Raw genomic sequence first — 27,943 nt, forward strand, 5'->3', positions numbered from 1 at the left:
ATCATAGGCAAGATGCCCTAAAGGAGAAAGGAATACAGTAATCTATTCAACTGCTAATCCTTGAATTAAAGGGACAGGGGCTGGTGGGAATTTTGTGGGCTGGAACTCAAGTCTGCAAGTGAGCAAAAAATGTACAAAGCTTGGGGATATGTGTGCTTCCTTGTGATTTTCTAAAACATCAATGGAACCATTTAAATTTACACACGCAAACATACCAACATTATCCAGCTGCCTTTGCCTGCAGCATCAAAACCAACATAAAGCCACCACTTTTCCTTTCACACTGGGAACAGCTGCTATCCCAGACAGGAGCCTGCATCCCCTTGTCTCTGTCCTGAGACCACTAGACACTTCCTGTCTGTTAGCACAGAAGCAGAAGAGTGGGAAACACTGGAAAAATAGTTAAAGGATAGGAAAATAAGTTTTGGACAATCTCTTTTCTTAAAATGTTTTTGTAGAGAAAAAAAATGCTATGAGTGGAGGTTTTGTATAGTTTGAAACGAACCTAATTGCCATTTTGACATGTTACGAGCTAAATTGTCTTTCTGGGCTTGAATTTAAGAACAGTTTGTTATGTTGTTTTTATAAGGAAATGTAGTCTGAGTTGCAAATAACCAATTTATATTCGAACTTCAGGTGTACAAAAACAAGTCAATTTTGTAAGCAAAATTGCAGTAATTGTTTTCTTTGGGCATTTTTAATGAGCCAAACAGACAAAAACAAAAAACAGTGTATGGTTCATTTGCATGATCAGCAATAGGATTATATGTACAAATCTAAGGTAATTAAATTTTATTTGCAAAAAAAGCATTAGCATTATTGAGATGAAAATTTTATAGGAAAACAATATGAAACTAATGCTTTATGTAAGATGAACAAGTTTATCTAACAGTTGAAATATTTTTTTTAATTGTCCATGCAATTAACTGCATATATAGTATGACCAACATTTTATGAAGTGCAATATCATAAGAATAGCTAAGTACTATCCAATCAACTTAATCATCAAAAGGACTCCAAAAGGTGTGATTGCAACTTCACCAATGAGTTAAAAAAGGCACACAATGTAAGTAATTTTTTCAAAGTCATATGGAATCCCAAGTTTTCCCACACCTTTCACTTGTAATGTCAATATTATACTAAACTTTTGTAATCAAAGCCTTGCAAATATTTAGATTTTACATATTTCCAAAAGACTCTTTTTAAAAAATTTAACTTTATTTAAGTACAATACTTTACTAAGTAATAATGAAGTGACTAGTTACAATTTGGGGGATTAAAATATATAGCTAGTCTCATGTTTTGAAAATTCAATATAAGGTAGCACAAGTTAGATGCAATCATCCTAGACTTAGGGATGTCTCCATCACACATAGACAGTAGAAAAGCTACTTATGTAACCTGAACATCTACTATCAGAATTATCCAGGAACAGCTTGCCTCCAGAGTGGCAGAATGACAAACGAAAGGGGTTGAAACTCATCTTGGCCGCTTTTGAGTAAATACTTCAACTCTTATATTGATGATCCCCACTTTGCAAGGTTGTTGGCAAAATACATTGTAATTATTAAACATGTTCTACCCGAATTCTAAGCATCACTTAATCTCAGCCTACACAATGGAGAGTTGTCTGTCTCACAAAGGTATAAGTTTTGAGCAAACCTGTGAAAACATCTTGTGAAACATATAGAACTTCCCACACAGCATTCATGCGTTGAGCCATAGTTTAGGTTGAGTAGTGGCAGGAGATACACAGCACCTGGGGATTGACACAAGCCATAGGTCCCCAGGGTTCTTAGCCAGTGAACTTGGCATAAAGCCTGTTCCCCCAAAGGGAAGGCAGCTTATCCCAATAGAAATGGGAGACAGCAACACTCAAGTACCAGCTGGCAGGTACCAATTTCAAGCAGTATCCTCTTCAAAAAATAATTGCAACTCCCACTCAACCACAAAGAACCATGAAAACATGTTAGTGATGAGCTCAGCTTCTATCAGTGGTGCAATAAAATCTATGCCCTGCAAGAATTGATCAGTTGGTCTTCCACTTCAATTTCTTTCATGATGTATTGCCAGAGTCCAAATCTTTGGAACAACTTTGAAGTTCTAAAATAACAATCCATGTGCTGAACCACGCTTCAGAGTAGTAAGAAGCCCTTTGCAAATTCAAGCTAGTAGGAAAGTGAAGCAGGTGTCCCCTCCCAGTTAGGGAATAAGTGCCCTGACCTCTTTCCAGGCTCAAACATCCAAAAAAATTGACAGTTCAAATTAAACAAATAAATTGAGGTCCAATGAGAAAAAGTACAAATCTTAAAGGTGTGTCAGGTAACTCTTAAGGAATCAGGCTACATTTAAACAGAAGGTTTAATTCCATTCTTACTGAAGGTGCCATTTCTTTGTACTCCTGAAAACTGCCAATAACACAAAGAGCCATTTCGGTTCCTGTAGAATGTTCAAGGAAAAAGTATCAATTTCAACCAAGACCCTCATTGTACAAATGAGAATCAGATTCCCAGATTTCTGAACTTGGTCTATTTCACTGTGTTTTGTCAGCTAGGATCTTATTGGTGATTCAACCAGTTTATAAAGTACTTGAGAACCAGGCTGTAACCCATACATAGATCAGCTCTCAGTACAAGACATATTACCAGCTCAAGGAAAACATAATACTGAATGACCCACTGTTTATTTCTAAAATTCTGAACAATTATCTATGATTACAAAAATGAAGATGGTAGCTGAGGCAAGTACTTCTAGGGGCAAGCTCCTTAAGGGCAAGAGTTGCTGCCCCTTTAAATGACCGCTAATTTTTCAAGTTGCATTTCAGATAAGGCCCACTAGAGAAGACAGGAATTGATAAAAATCACCTAAAGTAACACAGCCCCTCTTCTCCGTGACCTAAAGCAAACTTTGCCCATTATAATGCTAAATTTTCCACCTAGGAGACCTTCCTGTCTGCCATTTTTGAACATGCCATGTATAAAGAAGCATGACCTGGAACTGAGCATGCTCAGGAATGTATCTTTTTCTCTCCCAGTTGTGCTTATGGGCTTTGCACTCACCAAGGGGCAAACCTATTACTGTCAGTAACAGAAGTATTTGTGCAACAAAATCAGGAGCTCCAGCAAACCTAAGAAAAGATGAAGATGCTTTCAAGGACCCAAGAAGCTGCCCAGCAGGGTGTATGGAGTGGAATCTTCCAGTCACTAGAGACAGCCAGTAAAGCTGATGGCCTGATCCCAGCAATGTTTATTCAGGGATGTGCCCTTGAGCACATGGAAACCTTGGGATGATTTATGATAAGGATTTTGTACCCGGCCACAACCCTGAGCAACTGAAGAAACAAGAGGAAAGTAGGCTATCACTTTCAGTACATGAATACTAAGTCGCTTAATATGACTGAAGCATTATCCAACCATAGAGGCCAGTTTGCAAAGGGCAATTTTAAAATATAAAATGATGTTTTTGTCAAGGGTTGACCATCAATCTGAACCAAAAGCCAAGAATTAATTACCTTTTACTAACTCATGTCCTGAAAAACTTTTTTCCCCTGATTCAAGGACATAAAGGCTTATTGGAATTTTTTTAATTTGAAATGGCTCGTAACACATGCATATTTTCAAAACACTCTCATCAATAAATGGAGCTGGAAAATGTCATACACTTGCATCCTTGCTAATGTGATTTAGTGGGTATACCCAATGTGCTAGGCATGAGGCTGGACATATTTTCATTCAATCTTTATGACCTGCATTGTAAATCATATCTTTTCATATACCTGAATATGTTCACTGAACGTGTGCTCAAAGATCTATATCATTTTCCCAAATATTTTACTTTCATAAGAGGCTGTTGTAGTTAACAAGTAATAATGCCAACATTCATAATACCTTTATATTTAGGAATGACTCACTTTTAAAAACACGAGAAAGTAATTTTTTTTTAATTAGAGGGAGAAAAGGCCATATTTTAATACAAAACCAGATGTGACCAAAGAACTATAATGGTCTTTAAGATGAAGAAAGCACAATGACAGAAATCATGATACAGTACACCTCTAAGGAGCCTACAACAGACTAAGAAATAAACACACATACCTCCCCAGTACCCCCCACACATGTATGTACAGGCTGTATGAGCAATGATTTTTAAAACACATTGGAAGAACAGGATGAACATACCCACGTATGCAAATGTACATGTTTTCCTTAGAAACATAGCATGGTTTTCTTTCATTTTACTAAGCTTACAGAAATTCAATCTAGAATTATTTCATGCCTAACACATGTAAAGGAAAGAGTATAAAGCAAAATTTTGCATTTTCCTGGGAGTTGTTGATTGCATTTTTGGGGGGGGAGGTGGTTAAAATCTACATACAAATAGAGGTTGTTAGTTGTTTGCTATTTACTTTAAACAGATTACCAAAACGCTTTATACAGCACTATTTACATTACAATAGATATGTTACACCAGCAATGGTGGCCAAGGGATCAGTGCTTCCAAACTTCTCCAGTACTTACATGTGGAGATCTAAAGAGGACAATATATCCAGAAGATAAGGAATGGTTTGCTCCCTACTGACAAAGTGCTCCCTGACCAAAGAAAAGTCCCTATAGGCAGTATCTTCTGGTCAGCCACAGTCATTATCAAGGAGTCCAAACCCTCGAGGCTCTTCACTGGACCTTGCAGTTCTCACTACTCCTGGGCTCAGGTGCAGCACCTGGGCTTGGGGCAGGACGGCCTCCAGTGGCTCTCAGGCCCTCTCTGGGGTTGGCAGCTGAACTTCTCTCAGGAGGATGATTGACAGACAGAGATTTCGTGGTGGACTCTTGGAAGGCAGAGCCTGAACCGCCTTGGCTCTGTTGAGCAACCTTGACCTGCAACACACACCTCTGTTAGAGACTAAAATCATAATCACATGTATATAACATGAAAATACAGCGCTACGTCACCAAGCTCATAAGTTGTATACAATTTTAATATATTCTTCCCTGAGAACAGGCTTCACCTAACAGAGGAGTTAGAACATCAGACATGAACTTATAACAAGTCATCCAACTTCCCTGGACACCTCTGATGGCCAAGCTTGTTCCCAAGAAAGAATTTAAAACTCTTAGAAGGCAAAGACTATCTTTCTTACTTTTGTATCTCCACTGCCAACAATATGCTCCATTACTTGGGAAATGTTTAATATACTCCTAAGTGAGGACCAAAATCTGCCTCCATTTGTCCCAACTGAACCTCTGTTGTCATTTAAAATAAGTATAATCCAAATGAGTAATACTAACCTCATAGGTAGGAGCTCTATTTACAACATTTAGAAGACCCAGGACCTATTCTTCATATAAAGATATTATAATTGGGCTCCTTATGTTGTTGTTTGTCTCACCACTAGATTTGCATTACAGCTGCAGGGCAGCTATCAGATGCCCTCTATAAGGCCCTGCCTTTCAAGAGAAGGAGGTATCCAAAAAAACTGAGTCAAGATTTGAGACTTATCTAGTAGTGAAAAAAAATACGGAGTCAGAAAACAGTAAGAGCAAGACAAATGAAGTATAGAAAAGCTTCAACTCAGTTAAAGGCAAAAATTGAAGCAACAAGTAAGGAGATCTTTAAAAGAAAAAGAGAAAGCCAACAGGTGGTCAGCACAGATGTTGGAAAATCATGATGTTACAAACGTTCCCTGAGTGAATGACTTCCAGGGACCCCCTTCTGAAGCAAGAAGAAAAGAGAATGGAAATTATTTTCCCCTTTATATTCTTTCCATAGGAAGTATGTAACTTTAAAAGGCAGTTAAATACTTTTCATTATGGAAAACAGTGAATCTGGCCAACAATTCAAACCCTGGAAAGCTTACTTCTATCTCAGATCATGTGCAGCAATGAAGGACCAGGACTAAGTGGAAAATTACCATCCATGAAAAGCTGAAGGAAAAGAACAGGGTTTTATTGGTATTATCTTAAAAGAGAGAGAGAGAGAAAGAGAGAGAGAGAGAGTAATATCAAAGCAAGTGTTTCCCTTGAATGCATCAAAATATAGGAATGTCAAATCTTTTCTACCTAAGAGAGAAAATGCATAAGAAATAATAAATTGAATCAGTAAAGCTTTTTCTTAATCCCAATTAAATGCCTAAAGTGCACTCCTTGACTTCTGCTCTCCAGACCCTATTTCTCTGATACTCAATCGAAGAAGCTATATTCTGTGATTAGAGTTTAAACTAGGGATTTGAACCTCACACTGGTTAGTTAACCTTAGAATGGTCCATGAACAGATGAAGTCAAATTCACCAAGTATTTAGTCTATTAAGATATTGTATCCATACCCCAATCATCTTACCAGTGAAGGCAGCCACAGTGGGGAGAGAGTGATGATGTGCATGTCTCAGTGAAAACAAACTTCACTGGCAGAAAACTATGCAAGGTTCCCATTGAAACACAGACAGAACCACCACTGTCCGTGATGGGCTTATAACATAAGGCTGGTCCTCTGGCACTGAATGCCAAGTCCATGGTCAGATTAAGTCTACCATCTATCACGGGCTTCCTTGTCCCCAGCAAACTGGGAGCTCCTGATTTATTCATCCCCAATAAAGATTGGGGATTCAACATAATCTGCATTTCATCCATTTTCCCCCTTTGAACTTATCAGATGTCACTCAATGTGAGAGAGAACTCTCTCTCTCAAAATTCAGCCAGTCACCTTAGGGGAAAGCTCATAATCCTGGGTGTCTAAGCAAGTGATTTTGAAGGAATACCTTCTTCTATATTTTCAAAACTAAACAATAAAATATGATTAACAGATTGAAGCAAGTTTACAGGGCAACTCAGAAAATACGGGATTAAATTGAAAATTACTAGGCTAGGTTTTGAAAAGGCTGAATTTAATCATGAAGCCTCCTATACACTCCTCTCAAGAGGACCCCCCACCATTCATCTCCAAAGTGCACAACATTGCTTAGCAATTCATCATGACTACTGGTGCCTACTGAACTGCATAGCTAATGCACAGAACACAAATCTGCAGGAAACCATGGTTACTGCTCTGGAGCAGCAGGCTCAACAATAATGTAGAAAGCAGGCCCCCTAGTGTGCAAAGAGCTTTTTCTTAGATAATAAATCTGAACACTACATGCGAACAGCTTTTACCATCAATTCCTCATGAAAGAAGGGGGAACAGCAACACAAGCTGATTTCATAAGATGATTTCGTAAAATACCTTTATAAACATCTATTACTTTGGTCACTTCAAGACAACATTCACAGCTCCATTCATTCAACAAATATTTGCTCACTGTCAGGCTTCTCATTAGACATGAAGAAGACACAGGTAAACCACAGACATAATCAGCTACCTACTCACTCTGCAAATCAGAAGACAGACATTGAGCAAGTACAAGAAAGGCAACTGCCTTAGGATAGTAGAAGTACAGAGGACTAGCGAAGTGCCATAGTTTTCTGTTTCAAGGGAGGGCCAAATACTTCATTTGCTCTCCATAAGTATCAAACAGGAATAGATATTGGTTTCTACTGGGAGTAAGGGTGGCTCCTAGTCAACTCTCCAGGAAATGACACAGTCTATACCAGAAACCCAAACCTGACTCCTCCTGACTCTGTGTACAGAAACAGCAGCTGTTGGAATATGTAGTATTAGGAATAAAGATCTGTTAAGCAGGGGCTGGGTGTTGTGGCTCAGCGGTAGAGCACTCACCTAGCACATGCAAGGCCCTGGGTTCGATCCTCAGCAACACATAAAAATAAAGGTATTATGTCCAAATACAACTAAAAAATAAATATTAAATAAAAAGATCTGTTAAGCAAATATTCTCTATACTTCAAATACATTTTCTGGGCTGCTTATAAGCTACTTTCAGAAATACAGAGGTCTCAAACATTCTGCCCTATCCTCAACAATCACAACAGAGAAATCCATAAACAGCTCTTTTCTTTGGATAGCTAATGAAATAGTGCTTTCTGCAGAAAATAAAGAATAAAAGCCATAAACAATAAGTAGCTGGAGGCAGATGAGTGAGAATAAAAAGTCTGAAACAAACAATAAGCAATACGCATGGCCAGAAGCAAAACCTATCTTTGAATCCTTTAGCAGTCATGCTTCAAACTTTCCTACAAGTCCACCGAGGTTTCACACAACAATGTCATTTCTCAGCAAACTATTTGTAAGTGGTCGGTTGGGTGGAGAATGAGATCATGCTGCAGGACACTGTAATGCTTATCCTGGGGCTTGCTCACTGATGACTTATCTATACCACATTAGAAAGAAAGAAGGTCAGACTTGAAAGGATGCAGAGTCTAACCCTGGCTCAGATAGCACTGCAGTTTCTGAATCGAAGATAGGAGATGGATGGATGTTCACAGTAGTTTACCTTTTGTGATCTGCTGCCACCAGCTGTTGGTTTGGAGGATTCTGCAAGGTTTTCTTTGCCTGAAGTTAAGGGTGACAGGGCTAACTTCTGTGCAGCAAGGCGAGGACTGGTCCTAGTCGCCATTGTTGTTCTCCGCAGGACATATGGGCTAATCTTTCCTGTTGGGATGTCAGCAAACCCTAAGTCCAAAAAAGGTGACTGTCAACACTGGTAGGTCCAATACTATATAGGCTTCAAATGACATTTATTAGGCAAAATTTTAACAAAGATAAAGGTCCAAAACTATCTTCTCTCAGTCACAGAGACAATGTAGTAAATTTAATAGTTATTCTAGGAGTTATCAAATTGAATGAATAATTTATATGTTATCTTTTATTAGAAACATAAAAAACTGTAATGGAAAAAAAGGGGGGAAATAGCATTACACAGAAAAAAAAAATCTGCTTCTTCTTTTAAGATCTGAAGGACACTAACAGGCCTCATTAAAAAATACGAATTGGAGAAAAAAAAGAGGGGAATGTAAAATGGTAACAGCAGCTTTAGGCAGCCACTCCCATGCAGGACTAGGTAGGACAGACTAGCCTTCCAGATAAGGACTTTACACTCCCTAGGGGTATCTCCTTCTAGAGAAGGAAATGACATGACCTTCATGACTAAGAGAGGAGATCAATCCCAAGGACAATAAAATCATGTCACACTCCACAAGGACCTTCAGGGCTAACTAAGCAGTGATCATTTCTAAGCCTTTATAAATAAAAATCTCCTATCAAAAAGAGATAGCTAAGTCTGAGGATGTAACTCAAGCGGTAGTGTGCTCGCCTGGCATGCACGGGGCGCTGGGTTCAATCCTCAGCACAACATAAAAAATTAAAAAAATAAAGATGTTGTGTCCACTGAAAACTAAAAGGTAAATATTAAAAAATTATCTCTCTCTCTCTCTAAAAAAAAAAAAAGAGAGAGAGAGAGATAGCTACCTATATAGTGGCTAGTTATTCAGAACAATGTTTCTCAAACCATCTATGGCAAAGAATGCATCCTGATTTTTGTGGGGGTAGGAAGAGATAAGGCAAAATGTCAATCTGCTGTGGAGTAATATTTTTGTATAATAAGACTGAATCAGGGCTGGGGATATAGCTCAGTTGGTGGAGTGCTTGCCTCGAATGCACAGAGCCCTGGGTTCAATTCCCAGAACCACCAAAAAAAAAAAAAAAAAAAAATAGAAAAAAGTCTATGTGCTTTGACGTTACAGCAATTATCACATTGCTATGAAAATTTCCAAACTCTTACTTTCAATTTCTGAACCTTTCTTTGTCATGAACTAGTAATGGGCAGTTTGTAGACCAGCCCCAGGTACCTGAGCCACACTTGGTTTTTTTGAAAAAAAAAAAAAGTTTTCAGTGGTTTCAGGCAGGGTAGTCAACCTCACCAGGCCCTCTGTCCAGCTTGTATACTATCTGAGTTGGACCCAACTCAAGAAAAGAAAGCTTGAGGGGTCCTTGATTTGTAGATTTGTCTGCAAAGAAATATCAAATTCTAAAAGGGTTTTGACAGTCATTTTTCAAACCAACCAGTTCTTTAGGTAGTATGCCATGAGTAATTAATCCTACTCATTCCCTCATGACCAAAAGGAAGATATATATCTTATCAATTCAAAAGTGGTTTCTAGAGGCCAGTTAGGATTGTTGCACAATAATCTAATACCTCTAACTCTTTTACATGTGAATTTTTCAAAACAACACATATAATTTTAGTTATTTTGTTGGTGGTGTTGTTTTATTTGTTTTAATTTTGGTTCTAGAGACTGCAAAAGCTAAGCATGCACTCATCGCCCAGCTATACTCCCAGCCCTAGAATTTTGTTTTAAAATTATGCATACCTTTCTTTACAACCTCAGGGAGTCCCTCTGGCTCGTATTCAGTCTCTTCTTCATCCTCAGCAGGTTGAACCCCACTTTTGCTGGTTTTTCTAATTTTTTTAGGAAACATCTCTGGGGTAGAAGGTGTTAGTCCTCCACCATTCTCCCAAATCCCACTGGACCTTTGCCTCTTGCCTGAAGCTTTATTTTGACCAGATGATGACTTCTTTTCTCTAACAGAAGAGACTGAAGATGGTCCTGGAACGGGTGAAGTTAGCAAAGGAGAACTTCTGAGATCACGTTTAGATTGCTGTAAACTCAGACTAGCAACTTGTGCTTCTAACATCTCTTTTGCTTTCTCCAGATTTTCATGGCTTATGAGCAGGGAACAGTACTTATCCAAATATTCATCTGCCTCCTTGGTTTTTTCTTCAAGAGTTTCTTTTAGCTCTTTGAGCTCAGTCATTAATTCATCCACTTTAGCTTCCACAACATTGCCTGTCCAAAATAAAATGACATATTATAGTAATTTGATGCTGACCCAGACACATTGGGCATTGAGAAGCAGCAAACAATTTTAGGCCTGTTCTTTGAATTTTTTAGAGGATTTATGGAGATTTATCTATTCATGTTCTAAGAGTTCAAACAACTTCTATTTTGGGAAGAATCTACTTATTCTAGCAGAATTTTAGCATGCTCTTATTGGAATAGCTTAAATAAAAGTCACCAAAATCTGAAACTCCTATTTCAGCCACCCTATTAAAACTTCCTTGTAAAACTAATTACATGAGCGCTTACATGAAAAATGGCTTTTTCCTCACCCATTCTTTTAAACATAAGTGAATAAACATAAGTCTCTATTGTATGGCTTTGAAAAAGTGTAGGGGACCAGTGAATAGGGAAGTCCAAAAAGGCTCTGAAACCATTTAGAGGTAATATAGGGCCTGGTGGACAGGAGTTTGGGGGCACTACAAATCTCCCTGAAACTCCAACCTACTCCCACCCAGAGCACTTCCGACAGGGGAGAGTGCTGTGTGTCCTGCACGCTGCATTCTAAGCACACTTACACCGTGCCCGCCACCATCTGCCCATACAGGAGGCAGGCTACACTGAGGGCTAAGTGGAGAAAACTGATAGGGAAAGTTATCATTTCTTTGCTTTTTTAATTTTGCCAACGTACCCAAAAATACAGCTCCCTACATTTTCCCTTTAAGCAAACCATGAGGATGGGCCACAGTGAACCAGAATCAGCCAATTATAAATTAGCAATGTCAATGCAGATCAAATGCCAATCTGCCTTTGATGGAGAAAGGACTTAAGTAGGCATCAACATGAAAAGCTCTTCTTAGAGGCTCATTAACGAAAGGTACTATTGTTTAAAAAACTATCAGGTTTTTGCATATTTTATAGAAGAGTAGATGAAATAATTCTATTTCAAAATGCAGGCCTGCTTCTGCATTCTATAATGACTTCAAGAACAAAATTCAGAAATTGGAAAATAGATAAGTGCTCAAAATCAACACTGAGAATAGGGCACTATAAACAGATCCTATACATGCACACTACAATGCTATTTCACCACTGGGAGACAGTCTTGTAACTGATGTGCTTAGCTAATGCCCACCTGTCTTCTGCTTCAGTGCAGCTTCAAGTTGAGAGAGCTCTTTCTGCAGTGTTTTCTTTTCCTCTTCCAGCTGTTTACAGGATTTGAGCAACAATTTTATTTTGCCCTGGGCATGTTCATTTTCCTTCTTTAGCTGATTTACATATTTTAGATGGTCCTTCTACAAAACAGAAGTAATTCCAATTAAAATCATGAATTACAAGACATAATAAAGAATCATATATTGTAAATTTAAGAATTGTGTGCAAAACGGAACTTCTGAAGACACACACAACAGTACCCCTCCACTCAGTTTCCTAAGTCTCCCAAAACATAATGTTCTCTCCTTTCCTTTGTTAGTCTCACAATCATCAACCACGTTTCCTAAGATAATGTCGCATGGCTCCTTCAGGGCCATGATAGTGAGATCACTGCAAATCTGATCAGAACATAAGTCTGGTATCAGTTTTTCAAAAGCTAAAAAGAGTATGGTGCATTACAGGTCTTAGGAAAAAAAAACAAGGGAAATGTGCACACTGAATTATCAGAGTGTAAAGAGCCTGCCCCAGAGTAAGTCACTTTGCTGTTATTTAGTTCTTCCAACATCACCTTCAATTCTTCAGTTAGCCTGCTCTTCTCTTCACTAAATTCTTTTTTCAGCTCTGTTGTTTTCTGTACCATCTCGTGCATTTCCCTCTGCAGTTCAGTTTCCTTCGCAGTCATTGTGTTTACCTGAAATTTAATGTTCATTAGGTTCTGCTTTTGGTGGTCTGTTTTGATCAAATTAACTACTCTGATACAACCTATTTGTGACATTGCTTTAGCCTGAGATAATGAAATGAAACCTGGCTAATCTTCCTTTCTATTCCACTAAACCAGTACCCTCAAAACCTACCGGCAAGCTTACCTCTTCTTCTCAGCAAAGATTTAATAAAAGACAGGAATAAGGAAAAGAATAATAAGGATAGCTAATATTACTATGTCTCAAAATCCTTCATAAAGGTATTAATTTGAATGAAGCATCAGAGAATAATCAGTGAGGCACACCTTAGCTAATTATCAGTTCGTAAACCTCTACGAATCCCCCTGTATTGTACTCATCTGCAGAAACATGCCTATGATTAGTTAAAACCAGTTGTATTATTTGCATTTGCCCCCTCAGGTTGAAACAACCTGGTACAGTTTGTCTTATCATGTCTACATTAACTGCCATCTCTCACAAAGAGCACAAAAACCTGAAACATGGAAAACACAAGAGTTATGATGAATTACATTTTCCTGACAATTTCTATGATTTGTTCACTAAAATTTTAATTTGATTAAAATTACTTCCTAGATCAGTGAGTAAACATATTGGGCCACACTTATTTTTTCTTTAATAATTTAAGCTTTTTAATGGCAGATCTCCCCTTTAATCATCACCTCACAAGACAGAAGACTGCACAAAAGAAGGTAATAAAAGAAGGAGCTCATACCACAAAGCACCTCAGACAAATCTTAGGAGCCATGAATGCTCAGTGTCTTTATTTTCTCCTAAAAGTAAAAAAGGCAGGGCAAAAAGGCAAGAGACCCCTCCAATACCAACCAGTGCCTGTTACTCTGATATTAGTGGCTCTCAACTGGGTAAGGGGAGGCTGCCACTCTGATGTACTTACTGGAAGAAAGGGAACTACAACAAGAACCAGTAACTACACATAATCCAAAGCTTACCCCATGTGCAGGTGTCACATTAAAAATTTGATTCAATCCATGAAGATGTCCCTTATGAATGTGTCACAGCAGTTACTACATCAGAGCCAACTCAGCATTCCCACAGTTCAAAACCCCACAAATACATCTTTACACAGTATGGTACAACAGGACACACACCATCTAGAAGGAATTATAATTCACAAGTGGTTTCCCTCCCTTGTGATTACATATTTAAATATAAATATATGTAGCCACTTACCTTTTCAACAAAAGACATTTTTTCCCTTTTTGTTAGTTCAAGCTCACTCTCTAGAGCCTTATAAGAGTGCTGCAGTGCTTGGAAGGTGTCCTGCAAAGTGTCATTTCTGGATTGCAGCATTTGAACTTTCTGCTCCAATTCCACTGCCACATTTCCCAGTTCTGCTTTTTGCTTCTGCCAAACTTGCTTCTCTCCTTCCACCTGGGACAGTTTAGAGGCAAGCTGTTCTTGGTCTTGAATTTGATGTTTTAGCCTACTGACTTCTTTATCCTTCTTCTCTAGTTTCTGTTTGCCATCCTCCACTTCTTGAATAAGACCGTTCACAGAAGATTGCAAAAGAATATAATTAGTTTTGGCTTCATCAAGGCTCTGTAGCAACTGAGCCTTCTCAAGTTCAAGAGAATCTACTTGATTACTCAGATTCTGTTCTTTGGTCTTACAGGCCTCTTGGTCATTACATAATGTGGTCATTTTTTCATTTAGCTCTTTTAATTGTGATTGAAGCATCTCCACTGCAATTTCAGATTCTTCTTTCATCTGTATTTTCTCTTGCTCTTTTTCTTGCAATAGATTTTCAAATGAGGAATTCTGTGTTTCTAATTCAGATACTCGTGTTTGCTCTTTTTGTAATTCTTTTGTCAGATTTTCTTTTTCTGACCTTGTATGAACAAGATCTAATTCCATGTCTCTCAGGTTTCGGGTCATCTCTCCAATTTCTGCTTTCAGAGTCTCTACCTCTGCTTTGGAGTTCCTGGCCTCAAGAATCACGTGTTCTTGGGTTTTCTCGGACAGCTCTAGTTCTCTTTCAAGGTTCTCAGCTCTCTCTTTAAGCAAATCTGCATGATGCTTACTTTCTTTCAGTTGTTCCAAGACCTGGAGCTGGTTCTTTCTATCAGCTTCTATGTGCACTTTCAGCTTTTCAAAGCTGCTTCTCAGCTGACAGACTTCTTCCCCCGGTGGGTCTAAATTCTGTTCCTTGGCTTTCTGGGTTTCTTGGTCATTATACAAGGCTTCTACTTCCTCGTTTAGCTCTTTCAATTGTGTTTGAAGCATCTCCACTTCGGTTCTAGATTCTTCTTTCATTCGTATTTTCTCTTGCTCTTTTTCTTCTAACAGATTTTTTAATGAAGAGAGCAACTCGTCTAATTCTGACACTTGCCCTTGTTTTTCTTGTAGTTGCTTTGTCAGATTTTCTTTTTCAGCCCTAACTGTGACAAGGTCTGACTTGAAAACATTCAGGCTTTCAGCCATCTCTTCCATCTGAGTTTTTTGGGTCTCCATCTCTGCTTTGAAATTCTCAGCATCGAGAATCACCAGCTCTTGGTTTTCTTCTGACATCTGCAATTCCCTCTCAAGGTTCTCCACTTTATCTTTCAGGGAATCATTCTCCCGCTGGCTTTCTCTCAGTTTCTCCATGACATGGAGCTGCTTCTTTTCATCAGCCTCAATGCGGACTCTCAGTTTCTCGATGCCTCTTCTCAGCTGATGCACCTCCTCCTGGGTTGAGCCCAGCCTCTCTGCAAACTCACCTTTCTCCATCAGTGCAACTTCCAAGGCCTTGGAGACAGCCAACTTTTCATGTTCTGACTCCTGCAGTTTGGCCTGCAGGCTTTCAGATTCCCTCATCAGTGATCCTTTCTCTTGATTCAGTTGTCCAATTTGGTTCTCCAGTTCACACTTTGCAAGAGACAGGGCCTCTGAGTCCTCTTCCAAATTCTGAAGCTGCTCCTGGAGATGAGCTTTGTCTTTCAACAGCTCACTCACATCAGAGGACAGAGTCTGAAGGAGTTCTGTTTTGTCCTTGACCTCAGCCTCTACCACCTGAATATGATGAAGACTCTCACCTTGTTGAGACTCCAGCTCTTGAATTTTTTCCTTCATCTTTGCAGACATCTGATCCAGGGCCTCATTTTCTTTTGACACAGAATCTAATTCTCCCTGAAGCCGGTTTCTCTCACTTGTGACCACAGAGAGCTCCTCTTCAAGGCAGACAATAACTTTCTGCTTATTTTCTCTGTCTTTTTCTAAACGTACCTTCTCTGTTTGAACTATTTCCAAGTCAGCTTCCACAGAAAGGGCATGATGTTCAATTCTAGCTTTCTCAGATGTGAGCCTGTTCAGCTCATTTTCCACATCAAGAAATTTCTCTTTCCATTTGTCATCTGCCAGGGATATGTTACCTTCAATAACTTCATGCGATGATTCATCTGTGCCCATCTCCAAATCAGAACTAAAGCCATCTGAAGCTTCCACTCTCTGGCATGACTCCTGGTTATCCTGGTTATGAGAAAAGGATTCCAACTTTTCACTTAAGTCAGATTTTTCTTTCTTGAGTTCCTCAACTATTTTCTCCCATTGCATGCATGTTTCAATCTTGGTCTTCAGTTGTGCTTCCTGTAAATTGAGTTTTGAGTCTAACTCTTTTATTTCATGTAGCAAACTTTCAACTTTTTTGTCCCGGTCTTCTATTGCATAAAGTAATCTTGAATTCTCGTTTGATGTCTCTTTCACTTGCAGTTGGAGATTTTGGATGTATGCCTGATTCTCTAGAAAATCCATGGGTACCAAAGTATTTGGACCAGAAAATGCCAATTCAGAAATACATCCTGAATAGCCCTGGATTTTGTCTTCTGCTGGTATCTCATAATTGGTTTTTGAGGACTTCTCCCCAGACTCCTCTCCTGTTAGTCTGGCTGTATTGGTATTGGTCTCACTGATTTTCTCAATCTCTAGACTGAGGTCTTGCTGAACATCTTTATCACAAATCTGATGAATATCCTGCTTGAGTGTTTCTTCTGTAGTTTCTGAATTATGTTCTTCCTTTATGTCACAGCTATCATTTTGGTCCCGAATAGCCTGTTATTATAATAGATCACAAGAATGCATTTTATTTTTCAAGAAGCATCAAAGAGAATCAATATTACTACTTTATAGAAAATGTTATCTGGCTTCTGCTAAAAGCAGATCTTTCCAAACCACATATTTCCTATCACATCTTTCCATCTGCTTTCTCTGTCCAAATACTCAACACAATTAAACATTCAATAGGTTCCAAATATGTGCAAGGCAATGACAATGTATTCATCATGAAGATATAAGTTACTTTATCAATTAAATTTAATATATTGAAATTTTTTTCTTCCTTGCTAGGAATACTCTAGCTCTACATATAAGATTTCTTTGTGGGGCTGGGGTTGTGGCTCAGCAATAGAGCACTTGCGTAGCACATGCAAGGGGCTGAGTTCAATCCTCAGCACCACATAAAAATAAACAAATAAAATAATGGTATTGTGCCCAACTATAACTAAATTTTATTTAAAGATTTCTTTGTGATTATCAATTAAGTAGCCAACAAATTCCATATAAATGTTTAGCTTCCATCCTCAATATTTATGATACTCCTTAATAAAAGAAGGTATAATGTTTCATAACCAGATTTCCAGCCCAAGGTCTCCATGCCCAATACAGCACTTACCATGTACATTCTTAGATAAATTACATATAAGCATTTCATTTCCCTTTCGTCTACAAAATAAGGAGTTGATATTTTGGCTAGTCCTCTTGACCCTCATCATGAACTCCCTCCCCACCTCATAGAAATATACAGAGAGAGACTCAAACTATACAGTACTGTTATTTTAACTGGTCAACGAGAAAGGACCAAGTCCTTAATAACTAAACAAGTACGTATCCAATAAATAAAGACTGCCAGTCTCAGTGGCACATGCCTGGAATCCCAGCAGCTCAGGAGGCTGAGGCAAGAGGATCACAAGGTCAAAGCCAGCCTCAGCAAGGCCCTATGCAACTTATCAAGACCTTGTTTCAAAACAAAAAAATAAAAAGGAATGGGGAAGTGGCTCAGAGGTTAAGCACCCCTGGGTTCCATTCCTTGTACAAAAACAAAGGAGAAAGAAATAAAGTTCTCTTTAAATGACATAATACCAAATCACAGATTTGTACCACAGCAAATTGTTAGAGAGAAATTGTTAAGCAATATTTTAAACAATCTGCTATATTTAGTTTCATGACTATAATGCTGTAACATTACAATAGGCTAAAAAGGGCATGAGTTATAAAATCCTTATCATATTGCCATTGATAAGTGTGCCTTATTGACTCTCAATGAAAACACACAGATTCTAAAGACCTTCTGAATCCATAATTTTCCCCGACTTTAGCAACACCTTAAATAATTTCCCATGTAATAAATAGTAGTAATAGTTGAAATAGTAGCACTTTAAATCTACTCCTTATAGAAATGTATTCCTCAAATAAGATTTACTCATTTTTCTAAAGTTATAGTTGGTTTTAGAAAAATTTTGGAATATTTTATATTTCCTTGAACCATATATTTATACACTAACTTAGATTTCATGTCAATTTCAAGTCAACATTTGTTGAGTGACTACTGATCATGCTAACAGAAATAGCACGTAATCCCAGGTACTTACTTCTACTTCAGAGTCAAGCAAAGACCGAGAACTTAAGTCCAGCCCTTGCAGCTGGAGTCGTGCTACTTCAAGCTCAAGTGACAGGTGTTCCGTCTGCTTCTTTTCTGCTGCCAACTTGGACTCCATCTCCAAAGTCACACTTGTCAGCTTTTGCTGCCACTGTTCATTTTCTGACAAATACTGCTTCCTGAGACAATCAAGCTCTTTCCTTTCAGAACTTAATAACTGCTCAAGCTCTTGAATTTCTTTATTTTTCAGAATCCCTTCACTTTTGATTTTCTCTTCCAGATTCTTGAGGGATTCCAAGTACACCTGACAGAGGGTCTCAAGTTCTTCCACACTCTTCATGGGGGCAGTTGGGATTTCTTTCTTTGCCAGATTTTCCTCCAGACGGCTACAAGATACTTCATCTATGTTAGACAAGTTTGCTGAAATACTCCCTTCTAAACTACTCAAGAGAGAAAGGTCTCCAGTCTGTTCTAAAACATCTTTGTAAAAAGAGGATTCTCCAAAACTTGTCAGGCTAGGGCTGTCTGTCACACAAGAGAAGGACAGTGACAGATTACGCCCCTCCTCAGGTTCTGGCTTCAAGTCCTTTACCAATTCACCTTGCAAGTTTCTCAGATTCACTGACAAAGCCGAATTTTCAGCCTTCAATGTATCAACATAGGACCGTAGCTCTGCCATCTTAGAGCTCATCTGACAGTGCTGATCATGTAAAATTTTGTGTTCACTTTGTAAAGATGAGAATTTCTCCTGTAATTCTGCAAAATGCATTTGAACTTCTTTATTTGACAAGGTCAAGCGCTCATAGGAATTACTGTCATCCAAAGGATTCAAGGACAATGACGTCTGCTCGTTTTGTTGCTCACCAAATTCACCATCTGACATTTCTTTCACTAACTCATCTTGAAGAAGACCATTTTCATCATTTAATATTTTAACTTCACTTACTAGTTTCTCTACCTCTTCTGCCATTTTACTCGTTGTGATACACTCTGATCTTGAATCATTAAGCTCAGATACCAGTTCCAGCTTTTCAGCCCGCAGTGCCTCACACATTTTCTCTAGCTCATTCAGCTTGTTCACTGCTGTCTGCAGAGAGCAATGAAGCTGTGCATTGTCATTCTGACTGGTTGACAATTCATGAAGCACCGAAAGGTACCTTTCTTCTGTATCTATTTCACAGTCTTTAAGGCCACTAATTTCCTGTGGCTGATCATCTTGCAAATTTCCAGTTCCTAATTTTCCTCTAATTGTCTGTAATTCCTGCTGCAAGTACTCTTTCTCCTTCTCACTTTGTTGAAGTTTCAATTCCATATTTTTCACCAAAGCTTCTAATTGTATAAACTGTGTAGTACAACTGCCTGGAGCAATGTCTTTAACTTCAAGATCCATGTGAAGCTGAAAATCACATTTATTTATCTCATTCTCCGTTTCTTTCACAGAGTCCCTAATTGTTTCCAAATCTGGATGCTGCTGTTCCAGCTCAGTCTTTGTCAGCTTCATCAGTTGCTCATTCTCTTGTAATAAGTCATTGACTTCCTTTTGCAGCTTATTTTGTTCTTCCTTTAGAGTCATGATTTCTTGTTTTAAACCATTAGCCTCATTCTGAGAATTGTTTTGGATGTCTGTAATCTCAGATCTCAGAGTTTGTTGTACTATCCCCAACTCTAGCATTAGTTTCTGGTTTCTTTCTTCAGCTAAAGCTAATTTTGTTAAGAATTCTTGATGTTCCTTTGCAAATGCTTCCTTTAGCTGTTCCAATTCAGTTTTTTTGTCTTCACAAATGCCAGTGCATTCCTTTAGTAAGCATTCTAATTCAGAGTTCTTTTCTTGCACTGCTTTGTATTTTTCACGAAGATCCTCCAATGCACTTCCGGTTTCTTCACATCTCTGTTGTAAAAGAAGTCTTTCTTGCTTATACTGATCAGATAACTCTGAAATGCTTTTCTCTCGTTCCTCTATACAGCTGGAAAAATTCTCATTTTTTTGGATTAAGTTCATTTTCTCTTGACTTAAGGTTTCATTAATTTCTTTGAGCACCCCATTCTCTTGGGTCAATTCTTCAATTTCTTTTTTGCTTAAAGAAATGATGGAACTCATATCCTTTTTCTCTGAGCTCAGGGTTTCAGATAAAAGTTGTAGCTCCTTTAGAGAGACTTCAAGTAGATGGTTGCTCTTTTTTAATTCTTGAATCTCTGCTTGCTCAGCTTCTAGTTGTTCTTTCAAAAGTTGCAACTCCTTTTCCTTGTTCTCCAGGGCAACTAAAGTTTCATTAACCACATTCTGATGAACGGCAGTGTCTTCCTGTAACTTACTAATGCGATGACTCGTTTCAGCCACGAAGCTTTGATGCATCTGTTCTGCTTTCATGAGATTTTCTTCTATTTCTCCTTTGACTTGCACCAACTCTTCACACTGCTTCTGCAGATCTGAGTTCATCTGCTTTTGAGACTCTAAGGAAAATTCAAGTGAAACAACTCTGTTTTGTAAGAGAGCTGAATGCTTTGGACTTTGGTCTGCACCTAAGTGGCATTTGTTTATTTCGGAAAGCATGGTTCCTTGTTCCCCTGTTAGATTTGCAAAGGAATTATTCACTGTAGGCTGCTGTTCAAAAACCAAACAACTTCTGTGATGATCCTCATTCGACACCAGATTAGAATCCTTGGATCTGAGGAGTTCCCTGAGGTTCTCATATTCAGCATGCAAGTTTTGGTAATGCTGGTCTTTGTCCATTATTTCACTTGACAGTAACTGAAGCTTGTGTTCAAGATCTCCAACTTGCCCAGTAAGCTCTGAAGTTTTCAGACACATATTTTCTATTTCCTTCTTATGCTTCTGATCAGAGATCTCAGCTTTCTGCTGTAGTTCTACATAAGCTTTTTTCTGTGTCTCTATCTCCGTGGTCTTGCTATCTATCACATTGTGAAGGTTTCTGATCTCAACATTTAGGCTTTCTCGTTCCATCTCCAGGGTCTTTACTCTCTCATTGTATTCCTGACTTTTTATTTGCTGAGTCTTAAGGCAGGTTTCCAAGTGATTGATTTTATTCTGCAAGCTTTCCTTTTCTGATTCCAACTGATTTAATAGTTTTTCATTTTCATTTTTCCAATGAGAAAACTGAGTTTTCTCTTCTTTCAGTTCTTCATACTCTTTCTTTTTTAACTCCAAAGCACTCAATAAAGCTTTGGATTCTTTCTCTATCTTGCTTAATTTATCAGTCAGTTGTTCAATGTGATGTTCCCTCTTCTTCAAAAGGTCTTGAGAACAGTCCCGTTGTTTTTCCAGATCGGCCAAGGCAAGCTTCAGTTTTTCTAAGGTCAAGGAGTTTTCCTGCTGATTAATTTTGTCTTGAAGATCTCTTAACATGGTTTCCTGAGAGGTATTCTTAGCTAGTTTAAAAAGAAAAAATTGTCAATGTTTTAATATTTATCTATTCTATAAGAATTCTAGCCAAGCATGGTGGCATACGCCCATAATCCCAGTGGCTCAGGAGGCTGATGCAGAAAGTCACAAGTTCAAAGCCAGCCTCAGCAACTTAGTGAAGCCCTAACCACCTAGCAAGACCTGTCTCAAAAATTTTTTTAAAAGGGGGTGGGGGATCCTGGGGAGGTAGCTTGGTAGTTAAGTGGCCCTGGGTTCAATCCCTGGTACCAAAAAAAAAAAAAAAAGAATTCTACCCTCTAGCCATGTACAGTGGTACACACCTGAAATCCCAGGAACTCTGGAGGCTGAGGCAGGAGGATTGTAATTTAAAGGCCAACCTGGGCAACTTAGGGAGAACCTGTCTCAAAATAACATAGCAAGGGCTAGGAATATAGCTCAGTGGCAGGGTGCTTGCCTAGCATGCATAAAGCCCTGAGTTCAATCCCCAGTACTGACATTAAAAAAAAAAAAAGAAACAAATAAATAACTTCTTAAGCCTTGTAAAAATACTGAATGATAAAACATTATTGCTATATCCCTCTTGGAAAGCAGGTCACCTAATAATTATCTAAGTTTATATAAAGACAGTGAGGAAAGGGCTCATTTTAAGGATAGTATCACACTAAGTCATCTTTTAAGCAGCTTAATAACAGTGCTATATAAAATACCAAGAGGATATTTTCTTGAGCACTTCTTTACTTCTTTTTCTTTGTGTATATCTATATTTTCCCCATATTTTGATGTATTTATTCCAAGAAAACTAGGAGAATAGAACTAAAATTGAAATATCCTAAATCACACTGTGGTAATTCTGATGTCTCAAAAACTCACAACACCATTTTAGCTACAAGTTCATCACGCTACATATCAGTTAACTCTCAAGGCCTATAAGTAATCTTGGAGAACAATATCACCCACAGTTCAGCTTCTCACAGTAAGGATGACAAGAGGATATGAGAATCATCTGGAAGCTTTCATGACCTTGTTTTCTGCCCAATGCCTCACCTCTACCCACAGCCCCTCGCAGTGGGGGATAAACATAATGTGTTCATAGAACAGTGATGAGAAGGCTTCATATTCCTCAAGTATGTTGGGGGAGGAAAAAAGTTTAGAACCTCAACAGTACAACAGAGGCAGCATGTATTACACTCTCAGAAGCAATACTGAATGATAATCATACACATTTCTAACCTGCTAGTCTCAAATCTATCACTAGGCATTAATGGCTTGTGGAGCAATGATCCAAAATTTGCTCTATGTGGAAGGCCCTCCAATAATGACACTGGTAAACAACACTTAAAAGTGTCCTAACCGTTACACCCTGTTACAATTTTCCTTCAGGAAAGCTAAAAAACTGGCATTTTTGCCTACTGGAAAATGAAAGTCATCTTCAGCAGACGTAGTCCTAGCTCCTTATAAGGCTGAAGCAGGAGAATAACTTGAGCCCAGGAGTTCGAGACCAGCCTGGGCAACACAGGAAGACCCAATTGCATAAACAAACAAACACACAAATAGAATAGTCATGGGGACATTGACACATATTCATGGGTCAGATTTCTTTGAGAAGAAATCCCAGACATGCAGACACCCCAGAGAAGAAAATATATATATATACTTTAAAAACATAGCACAGACAAAAAAGAAACAATTGATGGGTTCATTTGGTGTATATAGATAATTCCTTGACTTTAAAGTCAGGAAATAAAATCATTCAGTCAAAATTAAAAAAAAAAAAAAAATCATTCAGTCAAATAAGTTATTCAAATTGCAATGGTCAGGGCTGAGGTTGTAGCTCAGTGGTACAGCACGTGCCTAGCATGTGCAAGGCGCTGGGTTCCATTCTCAGCACCACGTATAAATAAATAAATAAAAGGTCCATTGACAACTAAAAAAAGTAAATATTAAAAAAATTTTTTAATTAAAAAAATGCAAATAGTCATTACAGGGTTTGGAAAACATACACTAAACATAGGGGTTTTTCCATTCTAAGGGAAATGGAGGTAATGGGCAAACACACTTTGGACAAAAAGAACAACACTGGGACGAGAGACGGCACTGACAATTGAGCTTCCTGTGGGAAATATTTACCCTCTGGTTTCAAAGTGGTGAAAACCATGCATTCAAGGACTCAAAACATTCATTTTTTAAAGTACAACTATTCCTCTGGAAATTAAAAAGTGGAAGAGAGAATACTTTTCCCACATCATCTACAGGATCTTTTGGGGTGAATATATTATAAAATTCAGTTTCTTTAATATGTTAAAGTCATCCATCCTCCTTCACTGGGGTAATAACTTAGAGAACTAACTAAAATACTAAGTTTACTCACCTCTCATTTCTTCTGCAAAATTCTGGCTCTGATTTAAACTCGCTTTGACTTTCCTGAGTTCTTCCTCCAGGTGGCAGACTTCTCTGGCCCTTTGCTCAGACTGACTCTTAAGGAGGCCATTTTCCTTTTTCATTTCCTAAAATACACATTAAGTTGATTACAATAAAAACAAATGCTCAAACAAGTCATGACTTCTGCCTTCATAAGGGTCCTTAGCAGAACTGTTTGTATATCTCTCCCTTCAAGAACCTCATGAAGATAGACATTCTTCCTTGAATCAAATGTCATGAATTGAAATCAAAGCCAAACAGATGATAATCTTTTTCCTTCAAAAAAAAAAAAAAATGTATCTCTTTGCACTGTCTTGTTGTGCTTATACCTGCTAAAGAGTTAGCTTACATGGAAAAATCTGTTTACAAGATCCTCAAGGACAAAAGTTCCAAGTTCTTATCAAATATATCTTTGCAAAGAGTTGATGCATTCCTAAAACAAATTATTCGCATGATAAATTTTTACTTTTCATTATAAAACCATCTAAAGGTTTATTGTTGGGGAATGTATTTATGAGTAAAATTACCTTCAAGAAACATTTTCATCAAGAAAATATACAATGTTCAAGATGCTGGGATGTAATTATGAGAAGAACAAATATAAATAATAATAATAATAATCACTGAATACCCACCAGAACGTGCCAAATACCAAACAGACATTGAGTGTGGGTGAAAAAGCAAAGGTTGGGGAGTAGACGAATAATTAATTCCATATAGGAGAATTTGAGCTCTCACAATGAAAACAGATTCATTGGCTGTTTGATTAAATAAGTACCCATGCATCTGTGTGCAATAAGGTAGCAGAGATGCATACATATACAGTTCCAACCCATTATCTCGGGAGACCTCTGATCTTAAAAACTAAGCAATATTTACATGCCAAATGAAAGCATGATTACTCCTTAACCACATAGGACTCATATAATAAACATTATGAATACTCTATACCTACTTGAAACTTATCATAGTTTTTTATGCTGATAAGTATCTCAACCTATATTATGTACCACACTCTGGACCACATGGAATTAGCAGATATCATTATAAACTGACAGAACCAAGTGCCTCACATCTTTTGAGTGAGGAAAAAGGCTAATGTTTTTAAAAAACTGCCTTTCAAAAATACCTTTCTTGAGAAGCAGAGGGAAATTTCTGAATCTTAAAGAAACAATTAAGACCCATCCTCCAAAATCCTACAGCACCGTTTGAAAACAGATGGCCCTGGCAAAGCTGTGTTGGAAGACTGCCTTCAATTATCAGTCTGGTTACTACCAGCAGATGGGTACTGATGCAACAAAGCCAAATTCAAGAAGAGGGAGAATCTGGCTAGTAGAAAGTACTTGAAAACTTGCTGGCAGCTGCTCTGTTCATGTATATACATTCATTTCTTCATTAAAATGAGACAGAACCTGTTATCGGTATTATACTCCTGTCTCCCACATCCTATTCCTGCCTTTCTTCCATGGCAAAACTCTCACTCTGTCAAATTAAGATATCAATCAGAACTAAAGGGCTGACTGTCCAGTGAACTCTAGACAGAGGCTAACTCACATCAGTCAGTGTTAAATTTTGCAAAGAAAGATCATGAAGGTGAAATAATGTTATTGATTTAAGTTAGCATCATTAAACCACAGAAAATGTAATCCCTTGTTTGTTCTTCAGGCTCAGTAAAATCTCCCAGTCAATGAGATCACAGATGGAAGTGCTCTGACAAGTGTAATGGAGCTTTATTATTATTTTTTTCTTTCCAAAGTTTAATTTGCAAGATCATGATCAATAGCAAATAAGGTCAACTTTAAGACTAACTAGAACATAACTACCTGGGTTGACTTACCACTTTTATTTTACAGCCTAGAAAATATTCTCACCCTAAAAAATTAATCAAATCAAATCACATCTAATCTTTGGGGGACTGACAAAGCTGAGAAGACATCCCAACAGGAAGAAAGGTAATAAAAAGGAGAAAAGGGAGGGAAGGGACCAGCAAGGCAAGGGGTAATTTATGGTATGTGTCTGTTGATCTCCATTCTTCTCTGTCCATAACTGGAGACATTTAAGTGAATAGTAAGCTCAATGGAAAGATTTAGAGTGTCTTTCTCTATTCTGGCACTAGTTTCGTAAATATTTGTTTCTAATGAAAAAATGTTCAGCCAACCCTGGGACTCAGCAGGCTTATAATGCCACAGCTATGACCAACCCAAGAATTTTAAAAGGCCAGAATTTAGAAAACGAACATCTGAAAATGGATGTGCAGGCTGCCATCCATCAGCAATTAGTTTTCTGCGAGGCTACAGCCACTTAAGACTTGATTGGGTAGCTCATTACCAACAATGAGCTAAGCGTACAAGGATATATTCTCCTAGGCACCTTGTGCATCCTCACATGATTGCAAAATTGGGCACTACTCAGGAAAAACACGACAAAAATCCCTATAAGCAGGAGCCAGCATTAGAGCTTAGCAAGCAATTCCACCCAGATCAACTTTGGTTTAGGAGCAGCAAGGGAAGCATCACTTCCTAGGGCCAGACAAAACAAATTTCAGCTAGTGTGCGGTGTTTCATGATCCCATCCCTGAATATAGCTTAATATGTCCCCTGCCAGGGTGAAGTCTCTATGTGACTATGAAATGAAAGCAGAAGATGCGCTTTTCCCCTTCCACCTCATCATTCTTGCCTGCCAGACTGAGCTCCTTAGAGTATCTAGTACAATACAGATCCCTATGTTTAGAAAGGTCCCCAAGCAAGTGTTCCCTCATCTTGCCTGTCAAATGATGGGATTTTATTGCCAAACCCCAATGCAATGGGGGCTGGCACTGGGTTCCAGATAAGCAGTCCATCTAAACCCTCCACTCACTTTGATACTAAATGTTAACTTTACCCTTGGTTGGGCCATTAAATCACGTTTCCAGCACTGATAATTTCTCATTGTGAGCAGCATATTAGTTTACTAAACACGAACAAGGAAAATTTCAGTACAACTGTCACATTGTTTCAGCATCCAAAACCTATAAGCGTTTGCTAAACTTGTTTGTACTTACTTATAATTAGATATGGAAAGACACCCAGAGTGGTAGTATAATAGAACAGGCAAATTTTTAAATATGAAAAATCTCAAATGCACTGTCCCCTGGTCATGACCTTCTGTGCCTATAGGTGACAGCAAACAGTGTTAACATCAAAATGGCCCTAATAGATGTGAAGGCCAAAGCAATGAGCAGGTGGGTTACAATAATTTACTGAGCATTTTTGTGCTGGGCATGGAGCCAAGGATTTTATGTACAATATTTAATTTAATCATGAATATAGCCTTGAAAAGTGAAAGGTATTATTTGTCCCTCAGAAAAGCTAAGTCACCAACTCAAGGTTACAGAGAAGGTAAGTGGCAGAAAAGCAATGCAAATTCAGACCTCGCTCCCTCCAAAGACACCACCATTTATACCCCCAGTCCTACCACCACTTCTTTTTTTTTTCTTTTTTGCAGTACCGAGGATTAAGCCTATGGATGCTCTACAACTGAACTATATCCCCAGTCTTTTTTGAGACAGGGGCTCGATAAATTGCCCAGACTGGCCTCCAACATGCAATCCTCCTGCATCAGCCTTGCTAGTCACTTGGACTATAGGTGTGCACTACTGCAACCAGCATCATACCATCACTCTTACTGATAAGTCACTTATCTGATCCCAATCCCAATTCAAAGGACAAGTGCCAGCTGACCCCTGTCAATTCATGATGTTATTTTTGAAAGACACATGTGATCATATACATCAATTAAGAAAAACACTAAATTCATTCCCAGGCCCTGTGCTAGGTACTTTCCACACATGACTGACTACCCTTATGTGACAGAAATCAGTGAAATATAAGTGAAACATGATATGCATGTAACTGAGGAT

General features: G+C 38.3%; 1 protein-coding gene across 4 annotated transcripts in view; it reads right to left on the bottom strand.

Annotated features, from left to right (window-relative positions):
* Positions 1-3,877: 3,877 nt before the first annotated feature.
* Cenpf (centromere protein F) overlaps positions 3,878-27,943 on the bottom strand; it is a 69,129-nt gene continuing 45,063 nt past the window's right edge. For 3 of the 4 annotated variants that reach the window (XM_071600084.1, XM_071600082.1, XM_027934756.2), the window contains 8 exons: positions 23,996-24,131; positions 18,238-21,632; positions 13,787-16,642; positions 12,445-12,567; positions 11,857-12,016; positions 10,254-10,730; positions 8,378-8,556; positions 3,878-4,874 (listed from right to left, as the gene is read on the bottom strand). In XM_071600084.1, coding sequence (XP_071456185.1) covers positions 4,671-4,874; positions 8,378-8,556; positions 10,254-10,730; positions 11,857-12,016; positions 12,445-12,567; positions 13,787-16,642; positions 18,238-21,632; positions 23,996-24,131 — 7,530 coding nt within the window. In that variant the 3' untranslated portion in view covers positions 3,878-4,670. The remainder of the gene's footprint in view (positions 4,875-8,377; positions 8,557-10,253; positions 10,731-11,856; positions 12,017-12,444; positions 12,568-13,786; positions 16,643-18,237; positions 21,633-23,995; positions 24,132-27,943) is intronic. The other variant, XM_071600083.1, reaches the window with a different exon arrangement.

The sequence above is a fragment of the Marmota flaviventris genome, chromosome 12, assembly GCF_047511675.1.
Source record: "Marmota flaviventris isolate mMarFla1 chromosome 12, mMarFla1.hap1, whole genome shotgun sequence".
NCBI lineage: Eukaryota > Metazoa > Chordata > Mammalia > Rodentia > Sciuridae > Marmota > Marmota flaviventris.